The sequence below is a fragment of the Glycine soja genome, chromosome 3 (assembly GCF_004193775.1).
Source record: "Glycine soja cultivar W05 chromosome 3, ASM419377v2, whole genome shotgun sequence".
NCBI classification, from domain to species: Eukaryota; Viridiplantae; Streptophyta; class Magnoliopsida; order Fabales; family Fabaceae; genus Glycine; species Glycine soja.
This window is the reverse complement of record NC_041004.1, coordinates 38,166,895-38,184,756: the sequence shown is the minus strand read 5'-3', so window position 1 is coordinate 38,184,756 and position 17,862 is coordinate 38,166,895. Positions and strand designations below refer to the sequence as shown.

Genomic DNA, 17,862 nt, shown 5'->3' with positions numbered 1-17,862 from the left:
CTACATCATTAATTAATGGCCTTATTTTTGGTGTGTCATAAGGAGTCCACAAGAACTGCAACACATACATTATTATTGTAACATATTTATAATGGAATAGGAAACCGTAAAAAATAGTTAATTCATGAAAATTCAAAAATGAACCACATTAATATGTAGTTTATCAAATATGATGCGTATCAATCTCACTGAATTCGTAAGAATATTTGGTTCGGTCCTTGGACGAGACCACCTTCGTGCAAGAGGAAATCCGAATCCTTGTTGTACTTCTTCCATGGATAGGTGATCTATCTTTGGGGTAATACATTTAATGCGGTCCCACGCCCATGACTGTAGCAACAACAAACATCCATCGATTTCTGTTTGGTCCGGCTTCACAGCCCGATCTAGAGCTCGGAAAAGGGATGCTAATACTGCTGCACCCCAACTATAATGACTTGCCTCGGTTAAATTTGATAATAAAAGAAGATACATAAAATGAACTTTTGCACCTGATGTATTTGGCATCAAACAACCGCCTATAATAATCATCATATGAGCTCTAGCATGTTGTGCAATGACAATATCATCAACATCAACGGGAAGTTGCTGAAAATTTTGCTGCAACCAAGTTAGGTAAATCATTTTACCTTTTACATACTTATCACGTGGAGTATCCCCGAGTAATGTATGATAAGCAACACGTACATCGCCGGTGATGAAATCGGTTACCGACAATCCATCAATCTTCAAGCCCAACTGTAGGGCCACATCCTGTAAAGTAATGGTTGCCTCTCCATGTGGAAAATGAAATGTGTGTGTCTCCGTTCTCCAACGTTCAACCAATGCACTAACCAAATGCTGGTTAATATCAACTTTTCCAACATTTATAATGTCCGAAACCAGCTAAATTGATTAGATTTTTTACCCGATTATCTATTTGATCCAAGTGGGTAAAAGCCCAAACAGAAGTATACCTCGGACGGATGATTCTCTCTTGGGCTTCCCACACTTGATTTGAAATATGATTGTCTTGTAAGCGTAACAACGAACAATCAACTGGTCCGGGTTGTGCATATGCCATTGGTAAATGGATACAAGGATGAAAATAAGAATGAGGAAAAATGAAAGGGGGGAGGTATGAAAGGAGGGTGGTCCGTGCTCAACAATTTTTGAAGTCTAATATACACAATGAAGTTGGTCCGTGCTATGATAAATCATTTGTACAAAATAAGTTAAATTTGACTACCTTATTGCTTTCTGCCAAGATTCTATTTTATGATAAATCATTTCACTATGTAGGTTGCTGGTAACAACTGCAAGATTCCCATGCTATCATAAATTGTCCATTGTCTATCATAAATCATAAAAGTTGGATTCTCTTACGTACACACTTTGTAAGTGATTTTTATTTGACTTAAAATATGCTTTCAAGAGTTAACTAAGTTCTTAATCTTAAAAATCAAAATTTAAGTTTTAGTCTCTAAACAATTTTTTTCATTAAGATTTTAGTATTTACCTTTTATTTATGCCATTAAATGATGATGTAATGTTAATTTTATTATTATTTTATTTAGTGTTTATTTTATGACGGTAGAAATTTCTTGTGTGACTATTTATTAAATATTAAATTATTTGTGACAATTTTTAACCATAAAAAATTCTACACCCCATTTTTAATTCATCTTAAGTAAATATGTTTTAAAGCGAAACATGATAAAATTTGAAAGTAATTGTTATACATGTTAATTCCCATGTTATCATATATTAAAACTTTAATAATATATATATATATATATATATATATATATATATATATATATATATATATATATATATATATATATAAGCTATACGTGTTAAAGCTATTCCCTTAGAAATCGTGTAACCTTCATGACTTGGCTTCAGTTTTTTACTATTTCAGTGCTGCAACATGAGTTAACAATACACTGCATTAACATGAGTGAATAATACATTGCGCATGCTGTTTTCAAGGACTTATTTTATGATTTTCTTTGTTGTTTTCTGTGCTGCACAAGTGATGACCTTTCAATTTTTTGATTTTTTTTGTTGTTGTTTATAAACTATTTTTTACTTTGGAGTACGACTTCACTATTAATTCACGAGACAATTGTTGAATTGTTGAAGTCGTGGAATACCACACGACTTCACTATTAATTAGTTTTGTATTTTTAATATCACTTAGTTATTATTAATTTATGGTTTAGTATTTTAGAATATTAGTGTTTAGTTATTATTAATTTACGGTTTAGTTAGATAAATTATTATACAATTTAAACTAATTTTGTTAAATTATTATTTTTTGTTTTAGAATATTAGTGTTTAGTTATTATTAATTTACGATTTAGTTATATAAATTATTATAGATGATCAATTAATTTTGTTAAATTATTATTTTATGTTTTAGAATATTAGTGTTTAGTTATTATTAATTTACGATTTAGTTAGATAAATTATTATACATGTTAAATTAATTTTGTTAAATTATTATTTTGTGTTTTTGAATATTAGTGTTTAGTTATTATTAATTTACGGTTTAGTTACATAAATTATTATAGATGATCAATTAATTTTGTTAAATTATTATTTTGTGTTTTAGAATATGAGTTAGATAAATTATTATTACACTGTTCACTTTTGTGAAACCTATAAAAGGAGGATTCATTCTCACTTTGGTGCATCTGTTGCATCCAAACAATCAGCCTGATTCTCTGATTTTGACGTGTTTCTTAGAGTCATACTGACATAATTTTTTTAGTGTTACATACATGAAAAATGTATTTAAAAAGGTTTTAATTTTTTACGTTACATGTAATCCAATTATTCCTTACTAATCAATAATTTTTTTTTACAGATGGCTACTAAAGAACTCATAATAAGAGATAATGTTAGTGATTTCAGTAATGACGAGCAACAACATGATTTTGGTGAACATGGTGAACTAAACAATCAAAGTGAGTCATCTTCATATTTTGAAACTATTAGTAGCCAACATTTTGAAAATCAAGAGTACTCAAATCATTATCAAAGGACAGCGAGTGTTAGTACAAATGACCTTTATGAAGGGTTGACATTTGAATCAAAACAAGCCGTTGTGAATGTCATTAAACAATTCCATTTTATGCATTCATTTAATTTTGATGTGGTCGAGAACAAGAGTGACAAGTATGTTGTCATGTGTAATCAATATGGTAATGGATGTTATTGGATGGCGAGAGTATCGTTCAGCAAAATACGCAAAAGGTAAGAGTTGAAGAAATTAAACGATATTCACACATGCACAAATTCTACCATATCACAAGATCATGTTAGGTTAGATTCTTCTGTAATTGCCCATAATATTGTTCATTTAGTGAAAACAAATCCGGGTATCGAAATCAAAACCTTGATTGTAGACATGCATCAACGGTTTCATTACACTGTTTCATACAAAAAAAACATGGACAGCTAAACAAAAAGCTCTTGAAATGACATTTGGAAGTTGGGAACAATCATATAGTTACCTGCCTATATGGTTCACAGCTGCTCAACACTTTGTACCAGGTACCATAGTAAAATACAAAACTTCACCTTCAATGGAGGAAGGTGACAATAACCCTCTTAGGGTGATTCTTAACCGTGTATTTTGGGCGTTTAATCCATGCATTGAAGACTTCAAATATTGCAAGCCACTTGTGCAAGTAGATGGGACATTTTTAACTGGCAAATATCATGGTACTTTGTTGATTGCCATCGGACAAGATGGTAGTAGGAATAATTTTCCACTTGCTTTTGCAATTGTTGAGAGCGAGACTAAAGAAGCTTGGATGTGGTTCTTGCATTATTTGCGAAGATATGTTACTCCGCAACCAAATTTGTGTATTATATCAGACAGGGGAACCGGTTTGCTAGCAACTTTACAATCCGAAAGCGTTGACTGGAATGGACCAGATGTTTCGTCTGTGTATTGCATTCGTCACATTGCATCAAATTTCAACAAACAGTTTAAAAATGTTGACTTAAAAAACAAGTCATCAATATGAGTATGTTTTTTCCTATTTCATGCATCATATTCTTGCTTTATTACATGTTCACTAAATTTTTTACTCATTATTCTATCTTTTCGCACAGGGTATGAGATGAGGAAATCACGATTTGAGGCTAAGTTGCTCGCTATGCAAGCAGAGTTTCCACAAGCAACATATTGGTTGGATCAAATTCCTAAGAGTAAATGGACTCAGGCCTACGATGAAGGAAAACGGTATGGCCATATGACTATCAACCTTGTTGAATGCATGATTTCTGTTTTGAAAGGAGCCCGAGCATTACCTATTACTGCCTTAGTCAATGAAACATTTAATAAAATAAATGATTCATTTGTCACTAACGACATCAAAATCATGAATATGATAAAGGCAGGGCACAGGTACTCCGAAGACATATATGTCATGATGCAAGAAAATCAACACATTACTACCTCACATTATGTTCGCATGTATGTTCGAGAAACATGGGAGTTTGAGGTTCAAGAAATTGCAAATACACGACTTGGTTGACGAGCAATGGCATGCACTGTCAAATTGAATGAATGGTTGTGTGATTGTGGACAATTTCAAGCACTTCGACTACCTTGCTCACATGCAATTGCAGCGTGTGCTTTTTGCAATTTAAATTATGATGACTTTGTTAACCCTGTATACAAGTTGGAAAATATTTTCAAAGTTTATCAACATCATTTTCATTCCCTTGGAAGTGAAGACACATGACCTCAATATTTAGGTCCACATTTTATGTCTGATCCTTCAAAACGGCGTCAAACATCAAGCAGGCCGACCACTACTCGGATACATAATGAGATGGATGAACCAATTCCAAATAGGCCTAAGAAATACTCATTATGTAGAATTGAAGGACATAATCGGAGTAACTGTCCATACAAACAAGTACATAACTAAAATAACTTGTAATTTTTATGTTTTTCTTTCATTTGTAGTGTGTTTTATATTAATATATTAATTATGTTGTTTTTAATTTTTATTGATAGATTATTTAAACTTTAAATAAAAAAATATTTAAAGTAAACTATAATAAAAATATATATAACATGTTTTAAATAATTAAACATTAAAATAAAATAATAACATATAAAATAAAATCACAAAAAATATACTAATAAAATCAACTTAATATTATTTATTATATATTTAAATATATTTTTTAACTTTTTTACTTTAAAAAATAAAATCGTTAACATTATTAAATTAAAAAAAAATAAATTTATGAAAAAAAGGTTAACAAATTAAAAATGGGCTGCAGATAGTAAAATAACATTTTTTTAAAAGGGAGGTTAGTACTTCAAAATCGTATACCTCAAGAAAATTTTAAAAATAATAAATAAGATAGTTTTACGACTTTAAAGTTGTAAAACAAAATGCGACTTTCATTTTTTTAAAAAAATACGACTTTAAAGTCATAAAAAAATTATATTTACAGTAAAGTCGTAAATATTTTTACGACTTCAGTTAAAAAATAAAAAATTAAAAAATCGTAACAGGTGTTACGACTTCTGACTTTAGAAGTCATAACAGTGGTTACGATTTACCACGTTTTTGGTAATTTTTTGAAATATACCCCCAAATGGAAAATTGTAAATTTTTTTACCCCCAATTGATAAAAAAGCCAAATATCTGGGTCTACAAAAGGAGAAGCTAGCCCTCCTTAACTTCTAAGGCATTGTAAACGACTCAAATCCCACCATCGTGAGAATTGCGGAGGCCCAAATGACCAACACTTCCTCCTAATTTTTCGGACTCCTGGTGATGGCCGACGACCGGGCATTTACTTTGTGCATAAGGTAAACTACTGGTGCACCCAATATTTTTTTTTCATTTTTCCAAAATTACTCCTAGCCCATGTAAGATTTAAACTTGTGACTTTTAGGTTATTAATACAATTTTTTAGTCAATTAATTAAGCTAATAGATCAATTATGTTATAAAATAATTAATGTCGTTATATATAACACTAAAATTTCTAATGTTATTTAATGCACATGTAAATTTATAAAATAAATTTTGTAACTATTAATTTTGGTGCATTAAATATATTAGAATAAAATTAATTGTCTCAAAATTTATTAAGTAAATTTACGTGTGCATTAAATATGTATTAAAAAATTTTAAAAAGTTAATTTGCAAAACATTTTTTAAAAAAATTAAAAAAAAATTGTAATTCATATGTTCATTAATTTTAAATTAATTCTTAAAATATTTTTAAAAAAAATCCCTATAGCCCATACAGATGTCAATTCATAATGGGTCCACACGGATTATGTATCCGTAAATTTGCCAGGGTAATTTTGGAAAAACGGAAAAAGGCTGGGTGTACAAGCAGTTTACCTGATGTGCAAAGCAATGCCCCGACGACCCATTGAGCGTGGGCTCAGAGCTTGACTCCAAACCCATGGGCTGGTGATGCTCTTTAACTTGGCGTTCACGGAAGGGAAATATAATGGCAGCACTCTCAGCTTGTTGGGGGCGGAACATGGTGCTCTCCGCCGTGAGGGAAATGCCAATTGTCGGCGGGAGCGGGGCTTTCCGGTTTGCACGTGGCTATGCTCAGGCCAAGACTTACTCGTTTGATGTCCAGACAGGGGATGCTGCTGTGGAGTACAACGTTTACGTGCTCCATTATTAACTTCTGCATGCTTTTTATATCGGACTCTTTATCTTCACTGTCTCCTTGTTCATAAATGTTAGAAAGTATTCAATTTCTCAAGTCTAAATCCATATAAATCAAATGTAAATTTTAAATGTCGCGCAATACAAATGAAAACTATGTTCAATACTTAAATTATACAACATCAAATCATCAAAATCTTGTTTATTGACTATGTTTGACTCCATCTGTAGTACGTTGATTCCTCCATTTTTCCGCGGATTAAACAGTTCAGGCTAAAAAGCTTGCATCTTAGATGATCTAGTAAAATTGAGGCACATAGCTTGCGCAGGCTGCAGTTATACAATCTATCTGCGGGATACAACCCAAATGCCTAATTCTAATAGTAATATTGTGGTCATAATTACCATTGTGAACCTCGACTTTGAAAAGGATGATGAATTGTATAATTATATTATTAGTAAATATTTGAATATTAAATAGTTCTTTAATATATGTTTTTTTCTTCTAAAAAAATTTAAATTTGGTTTTAGTCCTCAAATTGTATTTAATATTCTTGTGATTTATAAATGCTTTCAAATGTTAATAATAATTACTTTGAGGACTAAAAAATGGAATATTTTCAAATTAGATAGAATAAAATAGGACACAAATATTTGGAGAAATAAAACTGAATTTAATGATTTTTAAAGTTTATTTCTTGAATCATGTGTGTTTTTTTATATAAAAAAATTACTGTAAATTAGAGTTGATCTAATATTAACCGCTGATCAAAAGTTGAAGTTGACGATAGCTGTTTACAAAATCAAATCAAATTTAATATTAACAGAGGATTAAATTGCTTACATTTTTACTATTTTAAATAGTTTAGAATATTTGATTTTAATTAATAATTGTGGATAGAAATTCATAATATTTCATTTGATTTAATAATTTAAGATAGAAATTTTAAAAAAAAACTATTGTATTTTTTTTATTCTAAGGAAATGAACAAACAGAAACTACCTTAATCCATCCTTGAGAAGGATAGTGTTAAGGGCAGGTCAAGGATCACACCAAGAAAGAAAGGGCTGGGAAATTAAATTTCTTTATAATTATAAGTACATAATCGCGTATAGTTTATATGACTAAAATTTAGTTCTCTCTAAAAAATTTACTCTTCTACCAACCCCATAGTTAATAACTCATCATACTTATTGAGGGTATCCATCCACCAATTCTATTTTTGTCTCTCAGTTGTCAAATGACATTTTGAGTTTGAGTGTCAAAAATCAAATTTGTTTTATAATTATAAGTAACAATCACGTACAGTTTATATGACTAAAATTTAGTTCTCCAAAATTTCTACCCTTCCACCAACCCTATAATTAATAGCTCACCAATTCTAAAATTTCCACTCTTTCACCTACTCTATCAGTTGTCAGATAACATTTTGAGTTTGAGTGTCAAAAACCAAATCTGTTTATAATTATAAGCATATAGCGTGGTTATCTGTTAATATGACAAAAAATTAATTCTCTATCCATCCAGCAATTCTCTTTTATCAATCGGTACTTGTCCTCTGCATATATAGACCTCACTACTACAAAAGTTATTTTTTAAGATGCGTGTTCTAAGGCGGTTGTTTAAAACCGTCTTAAAATATGAAGCGGTGACAATTTTGTAATAAAAGAGAAAATTTTTGTCTTTAACGTCGTATATTCTAAGGCGGTTATAGACGACCGTCTTAGAATATCCTTCAGTGGCAATTTTGTAATTACCAGAAAGTAAGACAACGACGTTTTTACGAAAGACCGTCTTTGTATATCTTTTTACTTTTTAACCTAGCCCACGAAGGTTCTTTCGTTCTTACGCTGCTCTCTCATCCGTGGTCGCCCTCTCCTTCAACCCCAGTCTTACGTCGTCGTTTCGTTCTTGCGTCGCCCTCTCCTTCAACCGCAATCTCTTGGAAACAAAACCCCCAATCACACAGTGTCTCCCAACGCCACGAAGAAGAGGAAAAGCCACAAAGAAAGTCATATCAAGAACACTGATGCTTTTCCTTTTGGGTCTGTTACTTCAAGGTATGTTCTCGTGCTTTTCTTCCATTTCATTACCTTCTCAACCAGCTAAAATATTTGACTAAAACTTATGCATGTTGTGGGTATTTCCATGGGCACGACAAACTAACATATGAAGTTAGCAAGGGTTAACAACTTTACTGGTTCCAGCAACGAAACTGGGTCTCTTTAATTTTGTGGATGGTTCCAGCTAAAATCTTGATGGGGTTGAAGTTTTTTATTTTCTTTAATTTTGAGTGCCTATTTTTTTTAAAGGAACCCAATATTTTTTTCTCGACTGCAGGTATCACATTGTAATAATCAGCTTTTATGTGCCTTTTTATTTGAACTAGTTTCTGGATTCTAGTAATTATGTAATATTTGCATTTGTGGATAATAGGGATAGGATTACCTTGATTTTTAAAATATATGAAAACTATAAGCATTCTTCTTCCGTTAAATAACGATACACATGTACATCAAGTATTCTGTTCATAGAGCTTTTTTGTATTTTTTTTTTCAAAGTTTAATATCCGACTTCTCCATAACTTAATTAAGTATTATATGTTTTTTGTGTGCTTTGTTGCTAATGTCATGATCCTCTGTTTTCCTTTGCTGCCTAAACAGTTAATAACTGAAGAAGCAATGCTGTTAAGTTTCTTATAGTTCCATTGTTGTATAGGCTGAAGTGACTCAGCGGTTGACTAGTGCAAAAGAGTCATCAAGTAAACATGCATTGCAGAGTCATGAGGATCTTGCAAATAAACTTCAGGTAACTGATTGGGACATTATATTGTTTGTTTCTGTGTTGGTTTTATCGCCCATGGAAAGCTACAATTCTTTTAGTTACTTTGGTAATCTTTCTTGTCAGTGAGTTTAGATTGTTGAACGTTCACTAATTGAGTTGTACTCTAGGAATGAATGGGGAGCTTTAATGGATTACAATCATGGATCCCCATGCCCCTATCTTGTGCTAAGTTCTTAATTTCATTTTCATGTACTTTTTTTTTGTAATGAATAAAACTCTGTTCTAATTTTGTGAATCATTCGTTCAATTGTATTTCATATAATGTGATTCAATCTTGTTCTCTTTTCTCAATGTCTTTAGTTGCACTTGGAAAGTTGGATCTAAGGTTGAACAGATTAAAATTAAGAGACATTATTACGTAGATTTAGGAATATAAGTATATGGTTATGTGCATTCTTTAGAATCCTGAACCTAATGCAGACTTGCTAAGTGAGAGTGCTTACAGAATTAAAGCTCTTATTTAATAATTCATAAAATTATAGTTACAAGGAATTAAGACTAGTTACTCTACTGCAACATTTGAACGTTCATCTAATGTGTGAGGTTAAGATTTCAAGTGAGTGAATTTAGGAACAAGGGAGTATAGGATCTTGATTTATATTTTCCACCTTGAGTCATTGTGTTTCTTGAGTATTTGAATATTTGATTAGTCCAAATGTTTTTCATAGGCTATTAGATTTTCAATTTTCACTAACTACTAACCATGACAATCTTGTATTTTGATTCACTAAATTAACACTTAGTGATAAGAACATGCTAATTGATCTATATGAGATGACCATTTCTTTAATTTTATTGCTTGTTGACCAGTACACTTATATAAGTTTGGATCAAAATCAATTTTCATAGATACATCTAAGTCACACAATACTAATTAGGACCTAAGTTTAAGGTCCACCAACAAAAATAATATTTTCATTAATTTTATAAAATTAAAAAAGACCATATGTTATAAAAAAAAACTCAAACATATAACTTTCTCATTAAAAGAAAAAAAACCTCATAAAATTTATTTTAAGCCTCACTCAGTTGAGTCAGCATGGTACTAATCACACCAACAAAATCACATTTCATTTTATTATTGTTTTAGGTATAAAAAATAACAATAATCGAAACAACAAGTAACTTTTAAAAAAAATAATCTCACTCGTAAAAAAATTCTCTCCCATTTGATATCACATTTATTATATGAATTCCAAGATTAGAACCAGATTGAAGATTGCTTTCAAGTGAGTGAAATAAAAAATAGGTCTCTGAGTGTTTCATTGAACATTAAGTTAAGCCAGAATTACAAGATCACAGGTCAAATGAAAATCGACAATTTTACTGATTACAAGTCAATGTTTTTTTTAAATAAGCAAACAATTATATTGATGTAAAAAGCTAATCTTAAGCACAAGTAGTGTTAAAGATTAGAGATATAATCAGCAATCAAGAACAAATTGTTCCCCATGTTTATTAGTTAATAGCATAGTTACATAGTAAAACCCAATAGACTTTTAAGTCCTAAAAAAATTGATCACAAATAAATGTATAAAAAGAAATAGGAAGAGCTGATATCAATATTGCGAGAAAAATGGGTAATCAATTGAAATATTATTTTCAATAAATTCTTTGAGGGATCCAACTATTTGTCTGAAGTATTAACGAATCCAGAAATTTTAAATTGTGAGTGATATAATAATAATAATTTTTTGTATATTATAAATGATAAATTTTTATATAATTTTAATTTAAATAATAAATAATTAATTTTAATATATAAATTATATTATATTAAAATTTATGATGAATAAATATATATTTAAAATATATTTTTAACTATTGATAATTTTTAAAAGAAAATATTGAAACTTAATTTAAAAAAATGATAGACTGAAAGGGTTGGATTATTATAAAATTCAAGTATATGGATAAGTATATAAGCAATTAAGTTCTAATATTTGTTTCGGAGGAAATTTACACTGTAGTTCATGACCGACATGCAAAGTCATATTGCCAGCTTTTGGTGATTAATCGACCTGTGTTCTACCGAGGATCCCTAGCTAGTTGACTTTGACCTGGTATCGTGTCTTGCGTGTACCCTAACTGTCATGCCTCACGATCTGGAATTTAGTATGAATAGTTTTTGGTGAAATATATATGAATGGTGATTTCCGTTAAAACCTATTTTATATAATCATAAATATTTTTAAAAATTTAAGCAATAAGTTTTTATTCGTATGTTTTGTATCTATCAAATTCAGATTAGATTGTATAATTTGTATTGAGTGTGGCTACCATGCATGCATTCTTCTAGATATACACGACGACTTTGATGGCTGCTGCACCGTTCGTCCTTAAATAGTTAAATCATGGAGGTTGGTTACGCACGTTTGCCTTTTCTTAATAATAGTTTCAGAAAGTTTGATGTTAGGTTATACAAATTTTACAACTCTGATATATAAAAAATAAATAAATACAAATCTTACAACTAATTAAATTGCACGAGGGTGCAGTGGTTGACAGATAATGTGTTCATATTTATAACATGTTTATTTATGAACTGTTTTGATAGTTATAAAATTTTATATCATTTAGGAGTAAAAATTATAAGTTATTTATAAACATTTTTTTTCTCTTAATTTATTTTATAAAGATAAAATAGTGATGGTCATCAAGAATTTAAACACATAATATCTGGAATATAAAGATCATAACAATGTCTCTCAATTTGAGGTCATAACATAAAACTAATTAATTTTTTATAATTCAGACCTTTTAAGGTTGAGTTTTCAAGGGTAAAGTAGCCTAAATTCCTAATCTGGATCACGTCAATCACCATGGTTTATCCATCACCATGATTCACGTCAATCAAGCGACAAGTCAACTCTCTAAAACTTGAACTCTTCCACCCACGTACCCTATAAATAGCTTGTCATTCTATTTAGGGCATCCATCCACCAATTCTCTTTTCTCAATCAATACTTATTTTCAGCATATATAGATTTTGACTATCTCAATGGCCAAGTCCAAAACCTTCATGCTTAGTATTTTGCGCATTGCCCTCGCCCTCCTCTTCTCCTCATTCGCAGCAGCAGAAGAAGAACCTCGTTTCGATCGAAACTTGTCTCCGAAATCTCTGGGTCTCCGAAAGGAGAAGCTCACCCACCTTCGCTTCTACATGCACGACGTTATGAGCGGGCCAAAGCCCACGGCGGTCAAGATAGCCGAGGCCCAGATGGCCAACACTTCCTCCTCATTTTTCGGACTCCTGGACATGGCCGACGACCCGTTGACCGCGGGGCCCGAGCCTGAATCGAAACTGGTGGGAAAGGGCCAAGGAATGTTTGGCTTTGCGGACCAGAACGAGTTAGGGCTTGTGATGCTCTTCAACTTCGCGTTCACGGAAGGCAAATATAATGGCAGTACCCTAAGCATGTTGGGGCGGAACATGGTGCTCACCGCCGTGAGGGAAATGCCGATTGTTGGCGGGAGCGGGGTTTTCCGGTTTGCACGTGGCTATGCTCAGGCCAAGACTCACACTCTTGATGCCAAGACGGGGGATGCTGTTGTAGAGTTCAACGTTTACGTGTTCCATTATTAGCTTGTGCAGCTTGACTCGATATACTGCATGCTTTTGTTATCCGATTCTTGTCTTAACTGTCTCCTTTTTTATTCGTTTGTCCATGCTTTTGAAGATAACAACTTAGAAACGATGGTGAGTACTGGTGTAAATGTCTAATTAAATTAGTCATAAATATTTGATAAGAAAATTAATGAGTAAATATTTGGAAACATGTTTTTTTTTTTTAACGGGAGGAAAAAAAATCCAAAAGATCAATTAAAAACCGCACGGAAAAGCCACAAATTACATCCACTAAAGTGATGAATGAAAATTGAGGTACATCCTAATATTTTTTTAATTGCCTATATCTAAAGTTAGGATTTTGACCAGAAGCAACAGTGAGGTCTCTTTCAATTCGAACTTCATTGGTTAACAGAGCATAATCTAGGATTTTCAGCACCACCTGGATTCTTTGTGGACCCCTCCAACTCCCACACCAACTTAAAAGCACTATCGTGGCCCAAATTATCTAAGTCCATCAGAGATTTATAGGCTTCAGCCATTTTGAAATTTCCATCTGCAGATCCTTAATTATTTATTATATCAGATAATTATCGACAAATAAAAATTATTCATAAAATTAATATCTGATCTGTAATTTAGTACTACTCTAGTATCAAAACAGAGAGTAAAAATTCAACGTTAACACTGACACATTAAAAAAGATAAAATGAATGAGAATCACTTGAGACTTGACAGTTGACACTTATGTAAAATTCAAGCATAATGCAATGAGCATAAGTGCATAATGCTATGAGCGTGACTCTCCACTAACATTGTTGGACATTCAGTGTGTGGTATGTAACTCCTTTGGGGATTGCATGTGTGAAAAGTAAAGAAAATTATCTGAAATAATCAGGTCAGGTCAAGTGTATATTAAGAGGTCGATCTTAGATTATTTTTTTTTTGGAAACAGCCAAATAATAATATTAATATAAACAGAGAGTAGAGGTATAAGTTATACCCTATAGCTCCAAAAAAATACCAAGAGTTGTTTCCAACACATCATGAATGTGGATACCGGTTATATCATATTTCAGGATTTATACATAACCAAAATACTACGTAATCAACACCACCCAAAGTCATCAAATTAAGCTATTATATTCCTTCTCCTATCCCATGCAAAGCTATCTCACCACTAGTACATAAAAGATTTTCACATTGGTTCCGGAGGAATTTCTACATCAATTTTAGAACTAATGTTAAAATAGTTGTCGTTGAAAGTAAGTATTTTTAATATCAATTTTAAAAAATTAATGTTAAAAATCATTTTTTACATTGATTATGACTGAACCTGATGTAGAAAAATAGTCAAAATTGTATATTCTAAAATGTTTTTTATCTTGATTTGAAAAAAATTATGTTAAAAATCATATACAATATTAGTTTTTAACAAAATTGATATTAAATGTATTTATGAGATCGGTTTTAGCCAAAATCAATCTTGTAAAGATATTTTTTATGTCAATTTTAGAGCAACTGATGCTATTTTTTACAATTTTTTTAATATTTTATTTGTTTTTACAATGAATCAATCAAAACCAATTTATAAAAATATATTAATTTTAAATCAAAATATTTAAAATATTTTGAAATATGTTAATTTAAAAATATTTTTCTTTGATTGTTGAGAATGTGTTATGAACAAACAAAATATTTTTAAAAAACTGTTGTGACAGTCGCGTAGAATTATGAGAATGTGTCAATTTGAATATATATATTGTTTCATAATCATATGGTGTGCTTGTAGAGACCTACCTGTAAACAGTAAAATTATATAGTAACTAATATTTCAAGCAAGAATTTATGTACAATTGTACATGTATATATCCATCATTGTTATCATCACTTTTCATAAATAGACATAAAGTCATAAATCTCTCAAACATTCTCTGAAAATGATATATACAACTTATGCTAACTTAAGATACTATCGAATATAAATTAATTAGTTCAATTGCACAAATATTATATCCACCATACATGCGTATCGACTAGAAGCAACAAACTTTTATGGTTGTAATTCATTTTGTGTATAGAGATTTAAGCTCGTGTAAATGTCAATTGTTCAATAAATATGGTGATATCTCATAAAATCCAGATATAAGAGTAAAACTACTCAAATCACATACTTCAGGTTGGTTGGTTTCTTGTATGAGTTTTCTTAAACTCCAATTTGGTTGTCGTTCAAATAGCTCGAACACAATCTCTTCTATCTTTCCATGGTCTCTTCTTGTTCTCTTCATATCCGTTGGTTTAGTTGGAGCTTTTTTTTCCTAATCCAACACAAACTTTTGTTACAACTGAAGTATAAATTCATAAAACATATTGAACTGCATAACAAGCCTATTGATATAGTCCTCAACTCTACCTCTTCAACACCCTATCTCTCTCACAGACACACACTGCTAATGCATTGACTTGTCACCTGTCAATATTTTTATATATGGAACCTTGATTGCCATTTATATCTTACTATCAACCCAAAAGGAAGAGGGATCGAAGGGGGGTGATTTGATCAGTAAGTTATATAATGATGATGAACTGTCATGATGCCAAAAAAGGGGTTTCTCTTAGCATTCAATCATGGAGGACTGTAATTGGTAACAAGGAACAGAATAAGCCATTTACACTGGGTCCAGAAGTCGAAAAACTTATCATCATTGGCATTGGCCTCATATGCGCCCCACTATCGTTCTCAATAACCTGCAAAAAGAATTCAGAAGTCAAAGGTAATTGAATTTTTTCCTAAATCAATGGATACACATTAAAAGAACTACAGCCGTAAGAAAACTTATATCTGTCTACTTTTGACCATATACTTATTTGTCCTTTCACGGTAGAGTTTACCATAGAGTTCAAGGGTTTGATTATGGGACCTCATGTCAAACTTGTTCAGTATTTTTCCTTCCATAGAGATCTTTCCTACAAGACAAGAAATTTCAACAAATGGATTTACATTTTGCTAAATTAGCTTTGATAGAGGAGATTTATGATGCTAAGGGTATCAAACCAAATACTGTCTAGATTAAAATATCCTTAGGAAAAAAGAAAAAAAAAAGTACAAGAGCAGAGAATAAGATATCATGTAGTGTTGTAGTTGTAGAAACAGAAATGATATCAGAATATACAAGGGCAACTGCATATTCAACAAAGAAACCCCTCAGAAATAACCATTTGCTAAGCATCACAAAGAAGATAAGGAGACATCTCAATCCCATAATAGAAGACAACTGAAGAAAAACCATCCATGAAATTTTTTAGACTCCTATCCAACTAAAAACCTCAGAAAACATAAACTGCATGCCCTTTAGAGAGGATTTTCTGTCCAATATCTAGTGACTAAACATTTTTAAATAGTTGCTAGTTGCTAATAACAGTAACAAAGAAACACAAAAAACATTAGGAGAAAGTGCATCATGTTGTCTATATATCACCCACAAAACTATTACTCTTATTTAGTGCTTCTGACAAAATGAAAGATTTCTCAGTAGAGGGAGTCTTAGACTTCAAAAAGGGAGCTTATAAAAAAGACAGTTGTCCTTATTGGAGATAAATAAGGAACTGAAAATGATTTACTAGAAAAACCTTCATAAGAGTCTACTGTGCAAATCCTACCTTCATAATTGTCTACAGTTGTCCTCGGAGCTTATAAAAAAGAAGTCTTTAGTACAACACACTTTCCCTTCCTTTGTGAGCCAAGATCAATATTGGCACCATTTTCTTCAACTTCGTCTTTCAGGTTCATTTCCAATATCTAAATGCAAAAAATTATCACGTCATAGTCAAAGAAAAATGTGGAAAAATCAAGAAACAACTTTTTTCCATCCATTCCAGAAGATTCAGAATTAAAAATCCAAAAATCTCCACTACAACATGCAAAACAGAGAAACAAACAATATAGGTACCTCAACGATGTCACCAACGAGGTAGGGCAACTGCTTATTGAGCTTAATCTTCTCCTGATTCTCCTTGATCTTGTCCTTGTATGATTCCAATGTCAAATTGGTCCTCTGCAACTCTTCCTTCAGCCACGAAGGACAATTCAATTAAAATCAGAAACCTTAATGGCTAAGAAGACAGAAGCAGCAAACAAGATAGTGTAATCGATAGGGTTAGGGTTATAGAAGCAGGAAAAAAAATGAAACAGAAAGAAAAAAGTGTACCTTAAGGATGCGAATCTCGTTGTTGAGAAGACGAGAAGCTCTGACAATGTCGTCGATGGTCATATTCGCGAGCTGGTCATCTTCGAAGTTCGCATCCTCTACCATCGCGCTCACCATGTCAATTACGTATTTCAGATCAACTTAATGCCAATCCAATTGATTCAACAATAACACTCACAACTTGGGGAAAGAAAGATAAAGAGAGAAAGAATCAACTTTGCGAACCTGGATCTTCTCTTAGACAAGAGAAAGAGAGAACAAAGAAGGAGGGAAGCGCACGGTAGGAAAGAGTGAGCACAATGTTATCATAAAAACATTTAGTCAGTTAGGTTCTAATTTGGTAAAAATCCATCTACAATTTTTATAAAAATCGATATTAAAAATGAATGAAACAACATTAATTTTTATAAAAATTGATGTTAACTTATTTATAACAATATTAATTTATAAAAACTAATGTTAAGAATAAAAAACGATGTTAATATAGACAGAAAACGTTATTGTTAAAAAATTCAATATTAATAAACTTAAATTATTTATAATTATGTGATTTGTATTTTTTATTAACATGAGTTTTTATAAA

The 17,862-nt window shown here is 31.3% G+C and overlaps 2 protein-coding genes across 2 annotated transcripts; one reads left to right on the top strand and one right to left on the bottom strand.

Moving 5' to 3' along the window:
- The first annotated feature begins 12,452 nt into the window (after positions 1 to 12,452).
- Positions 12,453 to 13,270, top strand: LOC114405522 (dirigent protein 21-like). The gene has a single exon (XM_028368009.1). It carries the CDS (start codon positions 12,505 to 12,507, stop codon positions 13,087 to 13,089), a length of 585 nt encoding a protein of 194 aa, XP_028223810.1. The 5' UTR covers positions 12,453 to 12,504; the 3' UTR covers positions 13,090 to 13,270.
- Positions 13,271 to 16,982: 3,712 nt separating this feature from the next.
- Positions 16,983 to 17,509, bottom strand: LOC114405244 (26S proteasome regulatory subunit 6A homolog). The gene is made up of 2 exons (XM_028367860.1): positions 17,280 to 17,509; positions 16,983 to 17,138 (listed from the first exon to the last, which is right to left on the bottom strand). Exons 1-2 carry the CDS (start codon positions 17,394 to 17,396, stop codon positions 16,983 to 16,985), a joined length of 273 nt encoding a protein of 90 aa, XP_028223661.1. The 5' UTR covers positions 17,397 to 17,509.
- Between the last annotated feature and the right edge of the window lie 353 nt (positions 17,510 to 17,862).